Source organism: Brachyhypopomus gauderio, unplaced genomic scaffold (genome assembly GCF_052324685.1).
Source record: "Brachyhypopomus gauderio isolate BG-103 unplaced genomic scaffold, BGAUD_0.2 sc846, whole genome shotgun sequence".
Lineage (NCBI taxonomy): Eukaryota > Metazoa > Chordata > Actinopteri > Gymnotiformes > Hypopomidae > Brachyhypopomus > Brachyhypopomus gauderio.
This window is the reverse complement of record NW_027507666.1, coordinates 83-24001: the sequence shown is the minus strand read 5'-3', so window position 1 is coordinate 24001 and position 23919 is coordinate 83. Positions and strand designations below refer to the sequence as shown.

General features: G+C 42.7%; 2 protein-coding genes and 3 long non-coding RNA genes across 8 annotated transcripts; 2 read left to right on the top strand and 3 right to left on the bottom strand.

The window, feature by feature from the left end:
- Nucleotides 1–5398: 5398 nt before the first annotated feature.
- Nucleotides 5399–5873, bottom strand: LOC143508232 (uncharacterized). Of its 2 annotated transcripts, none has more exons than XR_013129250.1 (3): nt 5802–5873; nt 5587–5725; nt 5399–5494 (listed from the first exon to the last, which is right to left on the bottom strand). It is a non-coding gene; the product is annotated as an uncharacterized LOC143508232 (long non-coding RNA). The 2 variants fall into 2 exon arrangements; XR_013129251.1 differs by having other exon boundaries at nt 5805–5865.
- Nucleotides 5874–6307: 434 nt separating this feature from the next.
- LOC143508233 (ubiquitin carboxyl-terminal hydrolase 37-like) lies at nt 6308–9337 on the bottom strand. The gene is made up of 8 exons (XM_076996720.1): nt 8961–9337; nt 8613–8779; nt 8442–8494; nt 8312–8351; nt 7959–8123; nt 7586–7717; nt 7338–7464; nt 6308–6313 (listed from the first exon to the last, which is right to left on the bottom strand). The coding sequence occupies exons 1-8, from the start codon at nt 8985–8987 to the stop codon at nt 6308–6310; spliced, it is 717 nt and encodes a 238-aa protein (XP_076852835.1). The 5' UTR covers nt 8988–9337.
- Nucleotides 9338–13312: 3975 nt separating this feature from the next.
- On the bottom strand, nt 13313–23645 carry LOC143508234 (uncharacterized). 3 transcript variants are annotated; one of them, XM_076996722.1, is made up of 10 exons: nt 23445–23644; nt 23175–23333; nt 16521–16588; nt 16188–16277; nt 15977–16075; nt 15838–15885; nt 15671–15751; nt 15145–15572; nt 14201–15014; nt 13313–13752 (listed from the first exon to the last, which is right to left on the bottom strand). In XM_076996722.1, exons 2-8 carry the CDS (start codon nt 23227–23229, stop codon nt 15402–15404), a joined length of 612 nt encoding a protein of 203 aa, XP_076852837.1. In that variant the 5' UTR covers nt 23230–23333; nt 23445–23644; the 3' UTR covers nt 13313–13752; nt 14201–15014; nt 15145–15401. The 3 variants fall into 3 exon arrangements, with proteins under 3 accessions (XP_076852837.1, XP_076852838.1, XP_076852836.1); XM_076996723.1 differs by having other exon boundaries at nt 23175–23645; XM_076996721.1 differs by lacking the exons at nt 23175–23333; nt 23445–23644 and adding an exon at nt 17827–17976.
- Nucleotides 16981–17825, top strand: LOC143508236 (uncharacterized). Its single transcript, XR_013129252.1, has 2 exons — nt 16981–17014; nt 17087–17825. It is a non-coding gene; the product is annotated as an uncharacterized LOC143508236 (long non-coding RNA).
- Nucleotides 20244–21451, top strand: LOC143508237 (uncharacterized). Its single transcript, XR_013129253.1, has 2 exons — nt 20244–20480; nt 20561–21451. It is a non-coding gene; the product is annotated as an uncharacterized LOC143508237 (long non-coding RNA).
- Nucleotides 23646–23919: the final 274 nt, after the last annotated feature.

The window sequence follows — 23919 nt, the reverse complement described above, 5'->3', positions numbered from 1 at the left end:
TAGAGAAAATAATTTCTTCCTTAAATTGTGCTACCTGCACACTAGGACTCAGTTCCATCAAAGTTATTAAAAGAGGTATTACCAGCTGTAACTGAACCTCTTCTAACTATAGTTAACTCATCCATTACAATAGGTCACATGCCCAAATCATGTAAATTAGCAATTATAAACCTCTGATTAAGAAACCAAATCTTGATCCGACTGTGACTATCTAATTATAGACCCATTTCAAACACATCATTATATCTAAGATCATAGAAAAAGCTGTTGCCCAGCAATTATGCCTATATCTGCATAGGCATCACACATTTGAAAAGTTCCAATCTGGTTTTAGGCCCCATCACAGTACTGAAACAGCATTAGTTAAAGTAACAAATGACCTCCTCCTTGCTCAGATCAAGGCTATGTATCACTGTTAGTGCTTCTTGATCTTAGTGCAGCTTTCGACACAATTGATCATAGGATCTTGCTAGAAAGGGTTAGAACGCTGGGTTGGAGTCTCAGGCACAGCCCTTTCATGGTTTCAGTCTTACTTAACAAATCGCTATCAGTTTGTAGAGCTCAATAATATTTCATCCAAACGTACAAAAGGTTAAATATGGGGTCCCGCAAGGCTCCATTCTAGGACCACTATTATTTACATATATATGCTACCATTGGGCACAGTTATAAACAAACATGGTGTCAATTTTCACTGCTATGCAGGATGACACTCAACTTTACATATCAGCCAAACCTGATGACAACTCAGTTTAGGAAAAATTGAGGCCTGTGTAAGAGATATTAAAGTGCTGGATGTCTCTAAACTTCCTCCAACTTAATGAGGACAAAACAGAAGTTCTCCTTCTGGGCCCTAAGGCCTCAAAACAGAAAATTCCAGATCTAATGCTTAATCTCGCAGGCTACCCCATTACACCTGGCACAGTAGCCAAAAACCTAGGCGTCATACTCGACTCTGACCGATCATTTGATAAATACATAGATAATACTACAAGGATAGCTTTTCTACATCTCCGTAACATTGCTAAATTAAGAAATGCATTATCACAGGATGATGCGGAAAAATTGGTGCACGCCTTTGTTAGCTCTAGATTAGACTACTGCAATGCACTACTGTCAGGATGTTCAAATAGGAATCTAAATAAACTTCAAATAGTTCAAAATGCCGCAGCCAGGGTTCTGACCAGAACTAGAAAATTTCAGCATATCAGTCCAGTCCTATCAGCCCTGCATTGGCTCCCAGTTAAATTCCGTATTGACTTTAAAATTCTTTTATTAACTTATAAAGCATTTCACGGGGCTTGCTCCTGAGTACCTTCAAGAACTTATTTCCTATTACGAACCCCCACGCCCACTAAGATCACAGGGTGCTGGTCTTTTATTAGTTCCAAAAAATTAATAAGGTAACAGCAGGGGGAAGAGCCTTTTCTTGTAAGGCCCCCCAGCTTTGGAATAATCTTCCAAAATGCGTCCGGGACTCCGACACAGTCACAATCTTTAAGTCTAGGTTGAAAACCCACTTATTAAGTTTAGCGTTTGATAATTAATATCCCCCCTTAGATAAAGGTACAGATCCAGGGGTTCACAGGCGAAGGGTTTTATGGTAGACTGGGGCGCTGGTGCTGTCGTCCTGTCACTGCTCGTGGTCACTCAAGTTTGTTGACAGTGCAGTGGACGGATGCCATTGTCTCAGAATGCCCCCAAGCCTATGTTACCTTCTGGTTCTGCCTTTTTAGCTAGGCTGTAATAATTTAACTAAATGCCGGAGATGCTGCCACACTCCGGAAATGTTTATAATTTCACCTGTCCTGTATATGTCCTCATACAGAGCTAATTTTCCCTGTTTCATTTCTCCACATGGCTGCCCGCCTGCTTGAGGAATAATGAGATGAGGAGACCAGCGATCCCATCCTGGGCCAGCCACCTCCTGCCTAACCGGATGCATACATCATGATGGACATTATTACATATTTTTCCTTTTCTTTCTCTTCTTTCTGTCTAAATTGTTGTTGTTGTTGTCATGGTGACCGGTGTCGGCCAGAGGAGGATGGGTTCCCCCCCCTGAGTCTTGGATCCTCTCAAGGTTTCTTCCTCATGCAAAAAACTAGGGAGTTTTTCCTTGCCACTGTCGCCTTTGGCTGCTCACTGGGGGCTAGGACTCGGCACTTGTAAAGCTGCTTTGTGACAACAACTGTTGTAAAAAGCGCTATATAAATAAAATTTGATTGATTGATTGATGTTCTCCTCCACATACGTCTCCCAGTCTAAAATATCTTCTTCATATACAGTGGAGTCTCCTGGGTGGAAATAGACTCCTCATCCTCCCTCAAGTGTAGTAGGAAGTCTGGACAAAGAGCAAAATGCAGTAACCAAAAAATACCTTATATAGTAACCAAAAATTGTACATTGTACATTGTATTTTTGGACTAGGGCTTGTCATGGTATGCCAGCCCTGTAGCCCAAGGGAGACGCCCACACACATCTGCACCACACCCTTCACTTATTCTACACAAGTGACTGTAAGGAAGGAGTGAAGCTACACAAGCCTCCCGCTCTTCTGAAGTCACAGCGCCAGGGTCTCAACTTCTCGAAACATGCATGTTCAATCTCCTGAATACTAATGACCTCCACCTGTCCCTGTGTGTCCCCCACCCTCCTCCACCTTTCTTACACTACTCACTTACCACTTTACATTGTGAAGTTTTGCCTCTGACGTTGCATAGTGAGCGTTCCTTGCTCGTTTTTGCCTACCGTGTGTTGTGACCTTTGCTTCTCCCTTACACCTCATTCTCAGGCCCGACCCCTGGATTTGTAAGGACTCTGGACTGTATGGACCATGCTGCTGCCCTGACCCTGCTGCCCTGTGTTCGCTTCTTTTTGTACTGTGTGTTTTGTGTGTGTCTTGTGCTGCTAGCTACAGTAGATTGTGTCTGGAGGATAAAGAAGCACTACGCTGCATTTAGATCCTTTTGTGGTTTTTCCAGCACATATTACAGTCACAAATGTTACAGGTTTTGCTTCCCATCTACATGGGACCATTACTTACCCACTAACTAGAGACTGGCTTAATCTGCTAAAATCAGAACAAAAAACAAAACAAAACTTGGCTATTAATTTGTCTATTTGCATGCATAAAGATTGTCTGAGCAAATTAAGTAAAAAAACTACAGCATGAAAGAACTACTCACCTGCATTTCAATTCGTTGTTGCACTTGAGAGTTCGCTCCTTACAGAACCGAATGTATTTTCATGTGTGGGTATGCAACATGGATTTGGCTTATTAATATTGTTCATTAAATGACAATGAATGAATTCTTCTGCCCTTGCACAACTTTACCATCTGCATATTTCATTCAGCACAACTAATGACTTGTAGTGTAACCTACCAAAAATGCCAATTACAATGTTCAGGAATATGAAGGGGCGAATACAAATCCACAGAACGATGTAAATGCTGCAGGTGATGCTGTCCAGCTCTGGAACCCTTTGTACTTCTGACAGCAGGACACACCAGTGAGTCATGGTGAGCAGCGTGAACAGTGTGATAAATGCATTGTGCAGATCTCTGGAGAACACAACCAGCACGCTCACTTTCAAAGCAAACACTGGCAATTATCAAATACAATGTAAAAACTGAGGAGTCCCAAAATGACTGAGGAGCGACATTAGGCAAACAGCCAGAGAAAAGAACCAAGAACTATTTACTACTAATGTCACGGCCTTTCCCGACAAGGGCAAAATTTTATATTTCCCTTAGCCCAATCCCAACCACTACACCTTGGGGAGTCGCAAGTTGACAAATGCAGAGAGAAGATGGGAATTTGCACAATATATTTATTCAACAAAAGAATTTTATATATAAAAAAAAAAAAAAAAAAAAAATCCATCAACTCCAAGTGCACCCAGTCCCAGTCCAGAACCTCGGCAGCCAGTTCAAGGAGGGACACGCAACAGTCCACTTAGTGTTCTGGATAGCAATGCTGCAGACAAAGGACAGAACAAAAACAAAACGCAGTCACCACTCAAAATAACTGAAATTGTAACAAAGAAACACACAAACCCACAAAGACGCAACACAAAAATGGAGCCCAAAGAATATAGAATATTTTAGCCAAACAAAATGTTCCCTAATAGGCTAGCACTGGAAAAAAAAAACTACTTAACACCACAGCAAACCCTCCAAATTATAAACCCCAAAATAAATCAAACCAAACAAATCCAAATCCCTTACACACAACCAAAATCAAATAATGAAATAAACCTATAGCAGTACCCAGCCTAATAGAAAGCAACTTAGCTATTTATAGCAACGGACTCCAACAAACTAAAACAAAAATGAAAAAAATTAAAATGTACTGCCCTAAAACTACGACTGGTGGATGGCAGAAGGGTTAAAAATTCTTCTAAAAAGGTAGGGGGGTTGCACTTAGCTTTTTATCAGTGCGCTTCTCGTGCACAGACAGCACCCAGCAGCAGGAGTCTCTCACGTTCTCGCTTCACCAGCAGCTCAGCTGTATTTACTCCGGCACGTCCAACTTCTCAGATCAGTCGGACAAAACAGACACCGCTTGGTTCCACTCGGTTCACCCTTCAAACAACGGAAGTCTTTCCGCTTTGTTGCGTACTTGCCAGAGTCTGGGAGCAGTGTCCGCCTGTGTCACGCCTTTTCTGGCCTTTAACACATGAATGGTGGAGAAAATCAAGCGTTGACAGGTCATCTAGGCTACATGCTGTCTAAAGTGACGTCATTCATGAATAGTCATTTTTTATTAGAAAGCCTTTTATCTACTAAGATTTGGAAGAAAAGCAAGGGGCTATTTACACAATTCCCATAGAAACGCAACCCATTAACAGATATAACGGATATAGCATTGAAGTGATGATCACCTTTAAAGCTTGTTATTTAGCAGTTGCCTGTAGTCTGCTGGTCTGAATCATGTTTAACTAATTAATTGTAATGAAAATACCATCTAAGCATTAATCATTTTAAAATGGTAGTCTGTAGCCTTATCACACAAGGGGGGAGGAGTGTTAAATGTTGAACAAATAATAACTCACTTGAAACTTACCAGTAATATAAAAGATGTAATATACCACACATACCAGTGTGAGTGGTAATTTAGGAAGGAAGTTTCTAATTGTGTCTAGCCTTATAATTTTGATTGTAAGGCAGGGTAAAGGGTTAGGTTTCTGCCAACATGTAAAATCTTATGGAATTTGTATCTGTCCCCATGGACCGAGGTATTTATGTTCCCCAAATCTGAAAGGCAGAAGCCGTTCTTAATGAATGATCTCCTACGATTGGACGACAGGAACAGACAGAAATAGACCTGAACTGAACTGAGCAGGATGTGTAGCCTGTCTTGTTAAGTGAGGATGTAGGTGCTTACATGTGTATCCTGACTTAGTCATGGCATGGAGTTGGGTTTAGGGGGATACTGCTGCTTCTCCCTGGTCCACCATCCACGGGACCACGTTCTTCTCTCCAGCCCCACTGGAGACAACAGGCAAAACAGGAGCAGCTGGAATTCAGCCAGTTCTCTATGTGTTCAGCAGAGTTACCTGAGTTAGAAGGTGAGCTACTACCTTTGCATGTAGAAAAGCAGGTAGGCTGTTTTTGCCCTGCTCTTAAGGACGGCTGGCTCTGTCTTTTTTGAAACCTTTGAATCGTTGAATTTTAACCAGCACTCTCCTTTCTCCTCAGCTACGTCGCTGATGTAGTGCCCTGTCAGGGAAGCAAGATGTCATTAGTCACTTTATAGTTTCTACTGCATGTTTGTGGATATTATCAGACTGCTCACCACTGTCCATGCTGCCACCCAAATGAGACACCACAGCGTGGAGTCTGTAGATGTCTGTGTGAACAGTTTCCTGCAAACAACAAGTACATCTGTTTTTTTCATATGATTAAGTAAGAATGGCATCTTAGATCGTTGATATGGGTCTCTCTCATATCTATCTATCTCTCTCAGCCTGTCTTTCTCAGTCTCTCTCAGCATCTTTCAATCTTCTTTTTCATCTCTCTCTCTATTTCCTCACCAGTGGGCTGACGTGCTGTACTTTCTCTCCCTGTCCTTCTCTGCTCTCATTTACTACTAATGGGTTGAGAGAACTACATCATTATGGCAGGTACGTATAAACGTAGACAGGTTGTAAATCCAAAATTTAATTGATCACTGTAGGAAAATGGCTGATGTTTACCTTGTTCTGGCACAGAGCTTTTCTCCAGATTATCCTCCTCGTGTCCTTTGTCCTGGGTGTATGCTGGTCCACTGTGGACACATCACAAAGCCATTCAGTTAGCGTCTCATTGCTAATTGTGAAAGGGGTGGACAGAGGTGAGAGAGCGTATGCTCAGGCCGTTGTACAAGCTGACCTTAACGGTTTGCCCGAGTGAAGCCACTCCAGGGAGGACAGAGAGGTCCAGCTCTGAGGGGATGTCCATTAGGTTTGGTTAGTTTCTTGCCCATCATGTCAAACCTCTTAATGTGGAGGATCAGAACTCTGTTCCAAAAGGAAAAATGATGTAAGAATTGGAAGAGTGTGAGATGACTGCTTTAAAACTCATTGTTTGTGGTAATTCACATAATGCGAGACTCACCGTGGGAGTGTGAAGAACTCCACCACTTCACATGCCTCGGTGCCTTGACCACATTCACATTTGAACTCCAAAACCGTTGACTGAAAAAAAGTTTTCATTGAGAGTGACAATGGTTAGGATGGCTCCCTAACTTAACAAACTGGCAAAAAAAGTGTTGTCCAGTAGGGGTGTGTGAGGTGACAGACCTTGAAGTAATTGTGTAGGCTGTCAGTCAAGGTAGAGCTCAGGTTAACAGAGAGGTGGTTGAAGTCCTCCACTCTGGAGCTCTGCAGTCCACAGCTTTCAAACAACAGAAATCAACAGAGAGGTTACAACATTCACACAGAAATAACCCACATTATCCCATACCAAGTGTGTGCATACTTTGTGACAATGCACACTCTGAAGAAACACATGTTAAGAACAGTTGATTTACAAGAAGGAGATGTGGTGATATAGCACAGAATTACCTGCTGCAGGTGCGCACAGATTTGAGGTGAAACTCAAAATTTGCCACAGGGCAGATGTAAGAGAAGGAGGAAACCCTGAGTGTCTCTCCCTCCTCCTTCAGCTGAAGCAAACACATCATCAGGAACTCATGAGCATCCTGTGGAAGACAGTACATCGGAACGGCATTACTCCTGGACTTCAGCAGCAACAGAGTTGAGAAAACAAAGAAGGTTGTGTGCAGTTCCTGCAGACTACTGCATGTGGTTCTGATGTGTTCTGAATGGCTCAGAGGGTTGTTTAGCCGAACCTGTTCGTAGTCCTCTCCAAACGCAGGGCATCTGACTGAAATACAGGCATTCAGGGCTCTCAGGAGCTTCTTCTTCTTTGAAGAGCTACGACTAGTGAGCCTGCCTTGCTGTAGATCTGCAAAACATCTACGCACAGTAACAGGGAGACCAATGTGGTTTATAACTCTCAGCATCACAACACCTCTCTAAGCACTCATAATTGAACAGTTCATTTAGACATGTGACTTCTCTGTTCCTGATCAGGTACCTGAGCATCTGGCAGCTGGATGGATCCGTCCAGCTGGAGCACTGAGCTCTGATGGGGCTCCAGAAGCAGGAGAGACTCAGAAGACACTGCAGAGTGGCGTTCATATAACATGTATTCCCAATGTTGGGAAACCTAACAGGACATTAATGTTTAGAATAGATTTAATACATAATCAGTAAAACTTCCAGGCCACTAGGTGTCAATGTCACATAATTTCAGAATTTGAAGAAGAACTGCAAAAATACTTATTGCTCCTTTAATTGCTACGTGCCTTTATTTTGGTTCAGAGATAAAGACTGTGTACATTACATCTGTGTACACTGCAAAATCACGTAATGGTTGTGTGCTAAAACACAACGTGTTCTGTCTTTACCCGAGCTGTTGGATCTCTGTGTCTCTGCCAGCAGAAACAGTGGGGGCGTGTCCTTGGCCCTCACCCTGGCCACTCTCAGTCACCCTTTCACTACTGACGATGTGCGGTAACAGGTGCTGCAAATTCTGCACACGAAAGTCTCCCTCTACCACAACAGCCGGCAATCTGAAAGAGAGAGTAAAGTGACAGATGAATATGGAGTTTGTGTAGTGCACAAAATGTTCACATACATACAAATGTTGTTTTTAATATTTTTCAGTTTCTCTTGATTTATGCCACAATGTCAATATATAACCATTATAGATTGTCCATACTTTACTGTGCCATGAAGATGACTTTAATAATGTACCCACCTATCCATGGGCACAGAGCACACATCTTTATCAGCAGCCCCTATGGAGAGAACAAAACCTTGGAGTAAGTGTCTTTGACTAAAACATACTATGCAAAGGTACAAAATCATAAAAGATTCTGAGCTCTGACCAGGAACAATCCCTTCCGTGTTCTTGGGTTCAGTAGGGAGTTTGTTGTTGGACCTGGGGGCAAATAATTCCAGGGAAAAATCATAGACAGAATAAATAATAACCAAATGTGCATGTGACTACACATGTGCATGTGACTACACAATTCATAAGGCTGGGACGGTTTTCATACCTGGTTAAGTGTCCCTCAGAGGAAGAGGAGCAAGAGATGGAGGAGGAGCTGACATTCAAGGACTGAGTGTCAGTTACTTGTGTCAGGGAGGATGACTCTATATGTCTCCACCATCTTTGCTTTTTCTTCTTTTTAACTTCACTATTCACACCCTCTTTGTTCTTTTTCTGTAGGAAACCATTGGTTTGTCAAATCATGGGTATGGGAAACCTCAGTACACCCTAAAAAGCATCACATCTTAAATCGAAAAAATATCGGAGAAAATATCGGAGAATCGGAGAATAACCGGTATAAAAATGCCGGTTACTCCTTTTTAGACCACAACGTATAAAAACGTTAGATAGCTACCTTCATACACGAGTAAATGCAACCCATTTGTCCGATATACGCTCCTTCCTAACAGAATTAATGTAAACGTCGTCGCGTCGGGTTTGCAGATACTTTAAATGTGATGTTCGCGATATATTGACCTGGTTCTATTGTGCAGCGCTGTCACGGCCTCGTTGTTAACGTCAGTAGCTATATGACGTAATAGTGCTGCGTTCTGTTATCGTTAAGTGTGAAGCTGTAAGCTCCAGACTATTTAGCACAACTTCTATACCCTAAATCCCAAACCAAACACTTAGGTCCTCAGACACAGGTCTTCTGGTGATTCCAAAATACAAGCTTGTCACTGCTCGTGGGCGCTCATTCTGTGTAATGGCCCCAAAACTGTGGAATGGCCTCCCGCAACATCTCCGCTTCTGTTCATCCTTTTCCTCCTTCAAAACTCAGCTTAAAACTCACCTTTTCTCTCAGTATTTTCTCCCTTCCACATAGTCATAGTATGGTTTAATTAATTATATTTATTTATTTAATTGTTATTTGTTTTTTTTCCCCATAGGATTTTTGTAAAGTGTCCTTGGGTACTAGAAAGGCGCTATATAAGTTTAACTTATATTAAATACGTTGTTTAAATATCTAAGTGACGCACTACCGCTACTAGTGGTGAGAAAGTGTACTGCATTTTATTCAAAATCAATGCGGTCCGGCGGCCCTCTGCGGCCCAAAGTTTAAAACTGTTGTTCTTTTGAGGCCCTCAAGGTGGCGTTCGCGGCCCACAGTTGGGTTAAGAATCTCATCTAGATGAGGTTTTGGGGCTAAATCATCTCTTGACTGTCATGATGATGCCCGATGTTGTGAGGGTTTTGTGTGTTTTTTTGTTTTTGTTTGCCCAATCTTTCCTTTGCAACCTTTCAGTGACTCTGCAATATACTCCGCAGGGGACGACCAAGTTCATGGTCATGGTTCATGGATCATGAAATCCCTTCACCCTTTAGTGCTAAGGTTTAGTGATTCATCTTATACATTATTATACTAGAAAAATCCAAATACTAGAATGTAAGATACTGATTAGTGAAAGAAATCTGCACAATTACACACACAGCTTGGGCACCTTGCAGGGCTTTGAGCTTTTATGAAAAGTGCGGTTCAATTATATTTCACATGTACAGTATCAGATACTCTTTTTGCATTTTAAAGTCCCCTCTAATTTATAACTGTCCAACAATATTTCAGGTTGTCCTAAAATATTTCCTGATTGCTTATAAACTGTTTCTTCACAGCTGATTGCCTGACTGAATCTATAGATTGCCTTTCCTGCATTTACACTGAATGTAGTTTGACAACATTATAAAGGATATATGTTTCCAAAACATGCATAGAAATTCAAGTCATGGAGTACAAATTTAATTTGATCAAATTACAACTTGACAGAAAAAGTAAAACTGCATTTTCATTAAATAAATATACAAAATTCAGATTCAAATTGTAGCTGTAGAGAGAGGAATAAAATCCATCCAATTGTCATTAACAAAAAACAAGCAAAAACAAAACACACACACACACACACACACACACACACACACACAAAACAGATTTGCCAGATTTCTATACGATGAAGATTTTTTAATCAGGTGTCAACAGCACGACATCTAACTTGGATAAAGCCACTTCTGTTACGTAAGGAAGTGTCTGATGGAAGTGTCTGATGGGAGGGTCTGATGGGAGTGGATCAGAACTCTGTTCCAAAAGGAAAAATGATGTAAGAACTGGAAGAGTGTGAGATGACTGCTTTAAAACTCATTGTTTGTGGTAATTCACATAATGCGAGACTCACCGTGGGAGTGTGAAGAACTCCACCACTTCACATGCCTCGGTGCCTTGAGCTTGACATTCACATTTGAACTCCAAAACCGTTGACTGAAAAAAAGTTTTGATTGAGAGTGACAATGGTTAGGATGGCTCCCTAACTTAACAAACTGGCAAAAAAGTGTTGTCCAGTAGGGGTGTGTGTGGTGACAGACCTTGAAGTAATTGTGTAGGCTGTCAGTCAAGGTAGAGCTCAGGTTAACAGAGAGGTGGTTGAAGTCCTCCACTCTGGAGCTCTGCAGTCCACAGCTTTCAAACAACAGAAATCAACAGAGAGGTTACAACATTCACACAGAAATAACCCACATTATCCCATACCAAGTGTGTGCATACTTTGTGACAATGCACACTCTGAAGAAACACATGTTAAGAGCAGTTGATTTACAAGAAGGAGATGTGGTGATATAGCAAAGAATTACCTGCTGCAGGTGCGCACAGATTTGAGGTGAAACTCAAAATTTGCAACAGGGCAGATGTAAGAGAAGGAGGAAACCCTGAGTGTCTCTCCCTCCTCCTTCAGCTGAAGCAAACACATCATCAGGAACTCATAGGCATCCTGTGGAAGACAGTACATCAGAAGGGCATTACTCCTGGACTTCAGCAGCAACAGAGTGAGAAAACAAAGAAGGTTGTGTGCAGTTCCTGCAGACTACTGCATGTGGTTCTGATGTGTTCTAAATGGCTCAGAGGGTTGTTTAGCTGAACCTGTTCGTAGTCCTCTCCAAACGCAGGGCATCTGACTGAAATACAGGCATTCAGGGCTCTCAGGAGCTTCTTCTTCTGTGAAGAGCTACGACTAGTGAGCCTGCCTTGCTGCAAATCTGCAAAACATCTACGCAAGGTAACAGGGAGACCAAAGTGGTTTATTTCTCTCAGCATCACAACACCTCCCTAAGCCATCATATTTGCACAGTTCATTTAGACAAGTGAATCCTCTGTTCCTGATTGGCTACCTGAGCATCTGGCAGCTGGATGGATCTGTCCAGCTGGAGCACTGAGCTCTGATGGGGCTCCAGAAGCAGGAGAGACTCAGTAGACACTGCAGAGTGGCGTTCTGGAGGCGGGAAGGGAAACTGCAGGTGTTCTCAATACACACCTTGACTAGCTAGCCAGGTATTTTAAAATGAAATGAAATGTGCAATGTGAAATGAGCACACATTTCATTTCATTTTACCTGGCTAGCAGAGGAGTCAATTCCAGGTTCAGAAAGTAAAAGTCCTCAACAGGATTTTGCTCAGGCTTCCTGGATTGTGTTGATTCCACTAATTTTACCTGGATTGCACTAATTAGAAAATCTAGCAAGCTTGAGTAAAATCCTGGTGAGGACTTTTACTTTCGGAACCTGGAATTGACACATCTGCTGGCTAGCGAGTCAACATGTGTATGAACACCTGCAATTCTCCTTCCCTTAATAGTTTTAGTAAACAATTCAGTAATGTGTAGTGTCTCCACCAAATTTCTCATGGATTTTCGTGACTGGATATGGTGACGGATTAAATCTGGTGGCTTGAAGAATCCCGTTCACCACTGTTAACGACACACTACTATAATTTACCCAGCTACAGTTTATGTATTATGCATTGATGTGCATTTACAGCACACTTGTAATATAGTAATATAATTTTCCCAGCTACATTTTATTGTCACGTAGGGCTACTCCCCCCTCTCCTAGCTGTCACTCCGGTGTCCTGCTCTTCGTGTCTTTGTTGTTCCTTGCTTGTTAATCCCGCCTTGCTTGTCTGTTACCATAGTTTCCTTCTGTCTGCCATGCCCATGTTGTCATTGTCTTCACCTGTGTCTAGTCTAGTTCTGTGTATTTATATCCCTGTGTCTCCCTAGCCCGTTTTCGGTTGTTCTGTTCATTTGCTCCGTCGGTATTTGCCAATGTGCTCCGCGATCCTTGTTATTTGATTTCGTGAGTATTGTTCCTGTTCCATTGTTCATTCCTTTTAGTGTTCTCCCCATTGCCCTGTTCGTTCTCTTTGTGTGTCTGATTATGCCGATCAACTTGTCAAACCTGGATGGCTCACCTGTTACGACCCCTGCCTGTTGTTACGACTATGATTATGGAATTCCTTCTAATAAATCTCGCTCTCCTCAGCGTTTGTCTGCCTCCTAGCTGAGGAGGTGCCTGCGTTACATTTGTACTTATATTTTATTTTATGTTGTGCATTTGTAGCACACTTGTACTATTTAAAAGCTAGTCATTTAAAATGTTTATTTTAAAAAATGAAAATTTCCACCAGGGAAATTTTAGTAAGCACCAATGCAAACTGTCTATAAGAAACAATTTCTACTTTCTTTTGTTTCCCCTCTCTTGAAGCTACATTTTATTTATTTGTAATAATTTAGGCTGTGTGTTTCCAGTGTAATATTCCTCTCTCACTATAGTTTACTAAATTCAGGTATCGCATGGTTAGTGTTGCTAGCTGGGAAAATAGTGAATCACTCAAATATCATAACTGGATACATTCAACCTAAAACATAATTAGCCTATAACTCACTAATGATTAAGTCAAGTCAAGTTTATTTGTATAGTGCTTTTCACAATCTTTACAAGATTAACAATCTTATGGGTCCAAATCCCTAATGAGCAAGCCAATGGCGACAGTGGCGAGGAAAAACTCCCTATGATGGAGGGGAATAGGAAGAAACCTCGGGAGGACCAAGACTCAAAAGGGAACCCATCCTCCATTGGGCGGCCCGTTAGCACAAGTCCGTGGTGCGCAGGGTGGTTCTACAGTTCTACAGTAGTAGTCACAGTTCTCGTTCCCCGGCCAAGTAGTCACAGTCCCTTCAGTGTAGATGGTGAGCCTCTGATAGGAACTAGCATCCGCACGACCTCTTGTGGCAATGGCACGTCTAACCCTGGCATCAGTACATCCACAGGCAGGTGCTTGTATCCGGATAGGTGCGTGTATCCAGCAGGGACCAGTCCCCTTCGGGTGGCCTGGTTAAATACACAAATCACACAAAAACACAAAATCTAATTATACAGACTAATACACAAGTCACACACAAACCACACAATCAGACTAAGCATACTGATGATTACATGAGTAACACCAAAGGTAAAATACAAGACAGTATGACTCCTTTGCAATTAAAACACAATCACATTACTGATAAATATTTATAAAACAATAATAACTATTTCACTAACAATTTACAAAATCATTTACATTTACGGCATTTAGCAGACGCTCTTATCCAGAGCGACTTACAAAGTGCTTTGCATTCAATCACAGAATTCATCCTAGGAAATAGTACGAATAGGCCAGAATTCAAGATACCATTGAGTCAGACTACTACTAAACTACAGGAGTCAATGTCATTACCTAGTGTTTTTGCAAGTTAGACATTTGCCAAGAAGCACAAATAACCACAGACAAACATACCATTTAAAGAACCACGGCAAGTGGTATCAGCTGAGTTAGTGCTCTGGTAAGAACTCAACAAACAGGTGGGTCTTCAGTCTACGCTTGAAGATAGCAATAGACTCTGCAGTCCTAGCAGCTAATGGAAGATCGTTCCACCATCTTGGAGCCAGGACGGAGAATAGTTTGGAGCTTTGTCTTCCATGAGACTTTAAGCATGGAGTTTCGAGTCGAGCCAAGCTTGAGTTTCTGAGTGTTCGCTGTACGGATTGGCTTTTGACCATGGACATCATGTAGGGAGGGGCCAGTCCATTTTTGGCTTTGTAAGCAAGCATCAATGTTTTATATCTGATGCGTGCCGCTACTGGAAGCCAGTGAAGAGAGCGTAGCAGAGGAGTCACATGTGAGAACTTAGGGAGATTGAAGACCAGTCGTGCTGCAGCATTCTGAGTTAGTTGTAGAGGTCTGATGAGGATGACAGGAGCACTGATAATCTGCTGTTGATAACCAAAAATCCCAAAATGGTCGAATCTGTAATCCTGATGGTTGTCCACGGTGATGATGAATAGTCCACGAATGGTGATTCTTTCGGGCTTTCCTCACAGTTCCTTGCACACTGACGATGGTGATTGTTCTAATAATCCCGACGATCGGTTCTTGATGCCGTTCAGTCCTCTGGTCTTGTCTCTGTTCTCTGGCGTGGATCATAAAGTCTCTCATCATCCTGATGCACATCTTGTCAAGGCTTATTATTCTGTCCTGGTCCACAAACTGCAGTAGTCCTCTTGTCCTGGGAGCCTGCGTGAAATTCAGGTTGCACAGCTGTCGGTAGTCTCTAATCCAGGAAGAAGCACAGGAGACCCACATGATGGACAGAACGAAAGAGACAGAAAAGCAGAATAAAGACTACACACAGCTTTATGTTTTCATGAGAAATCTGGAAGATGAGTTAGGGTTACACAAACCTCAAAAGATGAAACAGAGTGTTGGGGGAAAGAGAAGGGGCAGATGTAAAACGCTCCAGGTGGGTGATCAGTCCATGTGATGTTCTACCTCTGTGTCCCAAAAGACCAACATCTAGTCCTCATGTGGTTATGGGAAAACCTTCAGCATCTGAAAAACACACATGCAAGCAAAAATATTAAATTACGTAGAAAAATAAAACGCATGCCACACAGTGAAATTATGAATTTATATAAGAATTCAATTCATGTGTAGGTGTTTAAAAGCCTGGAGGTGGTCGTTGAGGGGGTGCTCTCGGTGGGGATGGACTGCTGGAAAAAACAGCTGGGTTCGGTGTCTCCAGGGTCTGGGTGTGACTAGATTCGGATGACCTGAAAATGTCATCCGAACCAATGGAGACACCCTTAAACCAAGTGGACACCACCGTTTGCTACAAAACACACACAATAAAAATGCCTTTAGATATCATTTTCTAAAAACCTCACCACAAATAATTCTAAATGCAATCAGAAAGGAGGAAGCACTAACCAGAAAAATATTCTGCACCGACGTTGTTGTTGAACAGGTGCGCAGGTAGATGGTGGCGTCTGTGATGCTGGATCCCCTCCGCTGAATTAACAGAGGACATGCTGATGAGTGTAATTCAGAATGGGACAAGCTAGTGAAAGATGCTTATAGTCAAGACTCTTTGTTACCTTGATGCAGGCCACGGCACTAGCGCTGGCAAAGTGGTGGAGGGTAAGCTACAAATACAAGGAAAAGATTAGGTTGAAGGGACATTTACAGTAGCATGTCCATTCTTACTGAAATTGTGAACCTGTTCCCATGACTCACCTCTGCACCTATCCAGTAAAAGTCATTGTTGAGCACCCACCAGTGCTCACTCTCCAGCCCACTGTAGATGGACTTGTGCTGGAGCTTCACCTCCACCACCTGCAGTCAAGCAGAAAAATAACTTTACCACTGAAATGGACAAACCCCTTATAAACCCTCAGGTAACAAAATATTTTTGTGCCTGTGATACACATTAAAAACTTAAGGGAACCTGTGTAGCTGAAGAACCCATTCGTGAGAAGGTGAAGGCAAACATCCTATGTGCTCTGTCCAATCCTTGGCGAGTCTGTATAAGCCTCAACTATGGAGAAAACCAAATACGTGTTACTTTGCGACTAGACAAGTATGTGCGACCTGCATTTTACTATTGTGACCAGCATGCAAATAAACAATGCATGCTACAGTTCTGCACAGAAACTTCCCTAAATCCTGTACATGTTGTGACAACGTGTTGTGAAAAGCGCTATACAAATATATTTGATTTGATTTGATTTAAACAGAATGAAGCTGGCTAAGAAAGATTTCACCAATAATAGCCAACTACCTCTCGGATCGGGGTATGGAGCGTCTCAAAGATGCCTTCGTCCAATGCAAAAGGCTCCCGATCATGTCCTAAGGAAGATGTTTAAAAAACACTGAAATATTAAAAACTTTGATGCAACTGTGGCAGAGTGAGATTTTTGGGGGTAATCTCACTAATTCCCTCCCTAATTACAAATTGTGGTGGAGCCGTGTGAGTCGCGGGGTAGGTGTATCCTGGGGTTATAAATAGCAGGGGTGTGGTTATGTGGGCAGATCCCCTGCTGTCATCAGGTTTTTCCAGCACCTCTAATGGTGGCGAGTCATCATTGTTGGACCAGCTTAATACCGTCGAGGTATGGCGCTTCTTTTGGGCGTCTGATTATCAGTAAGTGCTGTGCGCGGAGAATTGACATGCTCTGCTGTTTCGTCGCAGTTCGGTGGGCGCGTCAAGAGAATTACTGTGCTGATATCTACCACGGGGTGTGGGCAGTTGCTATTTGAGAACAACCTGGTTAGGTAAGGTGGGATTGCTGATTATTGGCACTTTTAATAAAGGGATTTGTTTTTAATTCATTTTCCTTTGTTTAGTCATCGCGCTGTTGTGAAGAATTCGCCGTGGCTGTTGGAGCAACCAGCGGATTCCAGTCATAAAGGGGAGAGAATACAACAGCAACTTTCACCCAAAAATAAAGTTTGCGCGTGGTTCCAGTAGCCGGCAGTGCTGCTGTTTTGTTTGGGCCGTTCGTGATTCACGTCGTTCGAGTGATCGTGTGTTTCGTGTTTTCTATTTGTTTTCCCTGTTACGTGTTTAGGCTCAGTTTGGCGGCGACCTTCTTAGTTTTACATGTTTGATTTGGTTGAGTGTCTGGTTTTTATTTCTTTATCCCTTTTTCGTTTGCAGTGATTTTGTGGTGTGATTTGTTTCGTGGTTTCTTTAAATAGTGTTGGTGCCAAACTGCGCTGCAAAGCGTTTGGTTTTTTGGGTTGTGTTTGTGACTTATTGGTCTTCTTATTGTCCGGGTTTTGTTTAATTATTTGATTGTTTGTGCAGGGCAGGAGCTGCAGGCCGGACAGAGGCAGATGTCCCAGGTGGTGGAATCTCGTGCACGGGTGTGGTAGTGAGTGAAGAGTATTGAGTGTGAAGTATGGTCACGGTGAGCGTACAGTATAGAGGTGATCTCATAGCTCTCATCTTAATTACCAAGGCCGCAGCCCTGTTCCCTCTTGTTTTACTTGTCATTGTGAGTCTGTGCAAATTATATATTTTTATATACGATCCATAAAGTGGTCGAAGTATATTTTTATATTAAAGAAATTATTGAAACTACCTCTCTGGTCCAGTGGTCTTGAACTTGTGTCCTTTTCGTTAATGGTTTTCGTTTGTGCTGAGGCTTTCATTTGCCCCAGTATAATTCCTTGGGGTGAAATTCCCCTAGGTGGCGTAGTCGTGCATCTTCTTTTTGGGTTTTTGTTAGTTCTGCTCGCCACATTTTGGCGTAGTCGGCAGGATCCACTGAGTACCAGAGACGTAGAGTGTATTAGTTTGTATGTTTTGGGGATTGATTATTTTTTTTTCTCTTTTTTTTTTTGATACAAAACAGCAGCATTTGTTTGAGGGACTGGTAGTTTGACTGGGTTGTTTTTGTGTTATAGCACACCTGCTATTAAAATGGAGGAAGAGATACAGCAGCTTCGAGACCTAGTCATGCAGCTTAAGGCTGATAATGAGCGATTACTCCAGGAAAGGGCTACTGTACCAACTGGTGCTAGTGTAGTTACCCCAGCTGTTCCTGTTGGTGTAAGTAATGCCCCTTCAACGGGTGCTAGTGTTACGGAGCGTTTGGTGGTTGTCCCTCGCGATCGTAAATGTTCGTTTTTTAATGGTAAGACTGGGATCGGTATAGTGGAATGGATAGAAGAAGTTAAAGCTTGTATGCGAGCCCGCCATCTCTCGGTATCCGATCAGGCTTTCTTTATTTTTGACCATTTGGAAGGGGAGGCAAGGGAAGAAATAAAGTACCGCTCTAATATAGAGAGGGGGGATCCAGCTAGCATTTTTACCATTTTAAAAGATCTTTACGAGTGCTCACAATCTTATGTAACATTACAGCAGGCCTTTTTCTCAAGAAAACAGCAGGAAGGGGAAACATTACAGGAGTTCTCATTAGCATTGATGGCGTTGATGGAACCGGTAAAGCAACAGGCCCCAGAGGGAATGTTAAACGCGCAGGTTTTACTTCGGGATCAGTTTGTAGAACATGTTTTAGACGGTGCTCTCCGTAGAGAGTTGAAGCAGTTTGTTCGGCAGCAGCCCACTGCCACATTGTTAGAGGTGCGTGGAGAGGCCATTCGATGGGAGAGGGAAGGATTGCCAGGGGGTGCCAGGGGACGTTGTCTCTCCCTACCATCGGCATATGGCTTACAGTATGGTGTGCAGGGGAGTCCCTGTTCAGTTTCACCCAGTGCGTCAAGGTCATCTGAGTTGCAAGAGTTGAAAGAGTTGGTGAAGCGTCAGCAAGCTCAACTTGATAAGTTAACTCAAACTGTTGCTTCTTTGCAGACGTCCTCAGAACGTAATCGTCCCTTTCAACAAGGGCGTGTCATTTGTCGCCGATGCCAGCGGCCTGGTCATTTTGCAAGAGAGTGTGATGGGGAACGGGTGTTGCACTCCAATCGGGGCCCACCCTTAAGGGCAGCAGAGTCCGCTCACCATCAGCAGTCGGAAAACTAATGCCCACTGAGCTGCAGAGCCACAGTTCAGAAGGGGTATCTTTGGGCTCCAAGCCAGGTACTGTTTCTAGGCTAATGTCATCTTGCCCCGATATTGTAATTGGGGGCGTTTCAGTCTTGTCTGTTGGACACGGGTTCTATGGTGTCTACCGTCACCGAGAGCTTCTTTTTGCAGCAGTTTGAACCTTGGGGTCAGGACCGTCTCCAGTCCTGTCATTGGCTACAACTACGGGTTGTTAATGGGTTTGATATCCCATATATCGGTTATCTGGAGTTGGATGTAGCACTTGTGCGGAGTTACCTTTTGGTCGCTCTGTTCTATTTGAACCTCCTGAGGCTGGGTTGCCAGCCGGGCTATCGGCCTCTTCCTGCCTAGTTCCGGTGGATAAGGGTACAGTGTATGTTCCTGTCGTCAATGAAGGAACAAACACACCTTGGGTTTTTAAGCAGTGTTCAGGTTGTTAGCCTTCCTACTGGGGTTATGGATGTTAGGTCCACCACTGCTGCAATGCGAACCTTCGTAGCAGCTACTGCTGTGCAGCCTGGAATAGAGGCTGTGGACTGATCGGCACTGACAGACCAGGAACCGAGTGAAGTGAAGTTTCTTCTACAGGATTACAATTCAGTTGTTAGCCCATGGGTGATCTGGGTTGCACCAACCTTATAGCACCTGAAATTCCTTTGTTGGATAGGGCACCAGTGTGGCAGAGGTATAGACACATTCCTCCATCCGAGTATGACGTCGTAAAGGCTCATATCGATCAGCTTCTCGAGTCTCGGGTAGTGAGAGGGAGTAGTAGTGTATGTGCCTCTCCTGTCGTGTTGGTGACGGGGAAGTATGGGAGTTTGCACATGTGTGTAGACTATCGGTTGCTTAATAGCAAGACCTGCAAGGATGCGTGCGGTCGGTGGGGTTTGTGAGGCAGACGAGCCACACAGCTCTGTGTCAAATGTACAGTTGGCCGTGTTTGGACCATGGCACTAGTGGTTTCTACATGGGTTTATCGTCGGGGCGACGATATTAAATGTGGGGGTAGAATGTGGCAGAGTGAGATTTTTGGGGGTAATCTCACTAATTCCCTCCCTAATTACAAATTGTGGTGGAGCCGTGTGAGTCGCGGGGTAGGTGTATCCTGGGGTTATAAATAGCAGGGGTGTGGTTATGTGGGCAGATCCCCTGCTGTCATCAGGTTTTTCCAGCACCTCTAATGGTGGCGAGTCATCATTGTTGGACCAGCTTAATACCGTCGAGGTATGGCGCTTCTTTTGGGCGTCTGATTATCAGTAAGTGCTGTGCGCGGAGAATTGACATGCTCTGCTGTTTCGTCGCAGTTCGGTGGGCGCGTCAAGAGAATTACTGTGCTGATATCTACCACGGGTGGGCAGTTGCTATTTGAGAACAACCTGGTTAGGTAAGGTGGGATTGCTGATTATTGGCACTTTTAATAAAGGGATTTGTTTTTAATTCATTTTCCTTTGTTTAGTCATCGCGCTGTTGTGAAGAATTCGCCGTGGCTGTTGGAGCAACCAGCGGATTCCAGTCATAAAGGGGAGAGAATACAACAGCAACTTTCACCCAAAAATAAAGTTTGCGCGTGGTTCCAGTAGCCGGCAGTGCTGCTGTTTTGTTTGGGCCGTTCGTGATTCACGTCGTTCGAGTGATCGTGTGTTTCGTGTTTTCTATTTGTTTTCCCTGTTACGTGTTTAGGCTCAGTTTGGCGGCGACCTTCTTAGTTTTACATGTTTGATTTGGTTGAGTGTCTGGTTTTTATTTCTTTATCCCTTTTTCGTTTGCAGTGATTTTGTGGTGTGATTTGTTTCGTGGTTTCTTTAAATAGTGTTGGTGCCAAACTGCGCTGCAAAGCGTTTGGTTTTTTGGGTTGTGTTTGTGACTTATTGGTCTTCTTATTGTCCGGGTTTTGTTTAATTATTTGATTGTTTGTGCAGGGCAGGAGCTGCAGGCCGGACAGAGGCAGATGTCCCAGGTGGTGGAATCTCGTGCACGGGTGTGGTAGTGAGTGAAGAGTATTGAGTGTGAAGTATGGTCACGGTGAGCGTACAGTATAGAGGTGATCTCATAGCTCTCATCTTAATTACCAAGGCCGCAGCCCTGTTCCCTCTTGTTTTACTTGTCATTGTGAGTCTGTGCAAATTATATATTTTTATATACGATCCATAAAGTGGTCGAAGTATATTTTTATATTAAAGAAATTATTGAAACTACCTCTCTGGTCCAGTGGTCTTGAACTTGTGTCCTTTTCGTTAATGGTTTTCGTTTGTGCTGAGGCTTTCATTTGCCCCAGTATAATTCCTTGGGGTGAAATTCCCCTAGGTGGCGTAGTCGTGCATCTTCTTTTTGGGTTTTTGTTAGTTCTGCTCGCCACACAACCTAGTTTAAATTTGCCATTAAAGGGTAGCCAATTTAGTTAGGCTAAGTAACATAGTGATAGGTAGCTAGTTTAATGTAGCAAACTAGCTTGCGAATATAGGGGTGTGTTCGTCGCTAGCTGCCTAATTTACCGTCGCAGGTGTCGGTATGAGCTGCAGCTTCGACTTCCGTCTGTTGATCTCGGACCCGCCGCCTGTAAACGAGAAAAGACCAAACAACGGCCGAAACTCCAGTGGCACAAAGGAGCACTGGTCGCAGCCCAGTGAAAGGCAGGGAAAACAACATTTTAAACAGGTTAAACAAATTAATTCGAGATATTAACTCGTTGAATATGTTAATTCGAGATATTAATTCAGTAAATATATTAATTCAATATATTAATACGTTGAAGATATTAAATGGAGATATTAATTGTTTGAAGATATTAATTTGTAGATATTTGGAGATATTTGTTGATTTTTTTCCACAGCAAATGCAAAAGTGTCTTGTCTCTTTGGGGGTCGGTAAACGACTGAGGGATTTTAGATATTTTGTTTGGAGTTTCACCTTGGCGATTTACCTTGATATCAAAACATGTTTTTCTCCATGACTCCGATATGCAGAAACACTTAGCAACGTAAAAGGGGGAAAGCAAACGCTAGCAAAATAATTACCTTTTGCGGAGTATTGGACTAAATGACCCATAATACCTTGTCGTTTTATTTAACTGCTGTCAAATAAATATTCTGCCACATGAATTAAATTAGCAGTAATGTATGCTTGTCAGAGTTAACCACAAAACGTGACATCTCTACTCATTGGACGGATAATTGTCTACAAACGAATGTTATTTACTTGTCAGTCTTAAAGTTCGTTTTATTTGAAGATTAGCGTATTGCCTGCAGTTCTTATTTCTGCCGTTAGGTGGCAACCGTAATGCACCAGTTTATAGCTCGCACATATGGAGTACATAGAGGCAGCGGCACGATGTGGTCGTTTTTCTAATTAATTGTGTGTCCATTGATCGTCAGTAACATTATTTGTTAGTGATGGGCACAGCAGTTCTTTTAGATGAACTGAATCATTAGAATCAGTTCACTAAAAATATTCGTTCAAAAGATTCGTTCACCGAATCGTTCAGTGCTTGGCAGGACTCCAACCCACATGGGTCCACTATAATGATTCAAATTGGACTTTGACATTTTCAAATTTTTTGCTTAAATGTATCATTTCTCTGTGTACATCACAGCATTAAGGATATTTTTATCAATCACAAAATCATATTTTCTCATCTCAAGCATTAGCTCTTTATAATTATTGGTCATTTTTTCAAGATCTGGGCAATGTTTTTCTTCAACCCCATTACGTACACAGTGGCAGCTCTCTGAATATGATCATAAAATGCATTTCTGAAGAAATCAATATTTTCATATTAATCAGATGTCCTCAACATTAATACAATAATTGTGAATACAAATACTTTTTGCAATACTAAGGTCTGAAATGTCCCTTTTCATGAAAGTGCTGCTATCTACATTATTACTGCCGTTTGGCCTGAGTCTTGGTGTTTCTTTTTACCATGGATAATGAAGCTTTCAGTTTGCAGCCTCTGCCTCCTGCCACCTCTGTACATGCGTCACACCATGAAGGAATTCTCCACACAGCTGTACACACATCTGGAAGTGCCATTCTGATGGTGTATGTCTCCAAAATAATAAGGTGGTCTGCATGTAGAGACTACAACATAATGAACATAATCATACATTTTGATAAATGTCATATTATTCCGTTTTTATGTCATGTCAGACAAAATGTTTTCATAATGTAACATAGACTTGATATGCAGACCAGGAAGTGATGGCAGTACTTCACATGTACTGGGAGACACTGGAAGTGTTATATAGTGTGGTGATGAGGCTGTTGGAACACAGGTGAATGAGAGGAGTATCCATGGAGACCAACAGTATTCAGGGGATGAAGCTCGCTAGTGGCCAGAATGGTGCATGCGGCCGCTTCCCACACAGCATCCCTGAAGCAAGCAGAGCCAGTACAGTTTGTTTGCTGTGCACAAGGAACGCAGGACTGCAGGTGGAGAAGGTAGACATTAACATTACCTTCTTTCCTTATCATCATTTATTAAAAACTGCTTTAATTACCTAAGCTTACCAAAGTCTTTAAAAATGTATCACTCTATATTTGCCAACTGCTGACTAATAGGTGTTTGAGGGAATGCAAGAGATGGGCATGGGCGAGGATCTGTACTATGATTAGATCAAAGGAGTTGGGACGAGATCTCCACAGTGGCATGGGTCCTCCACAGGAT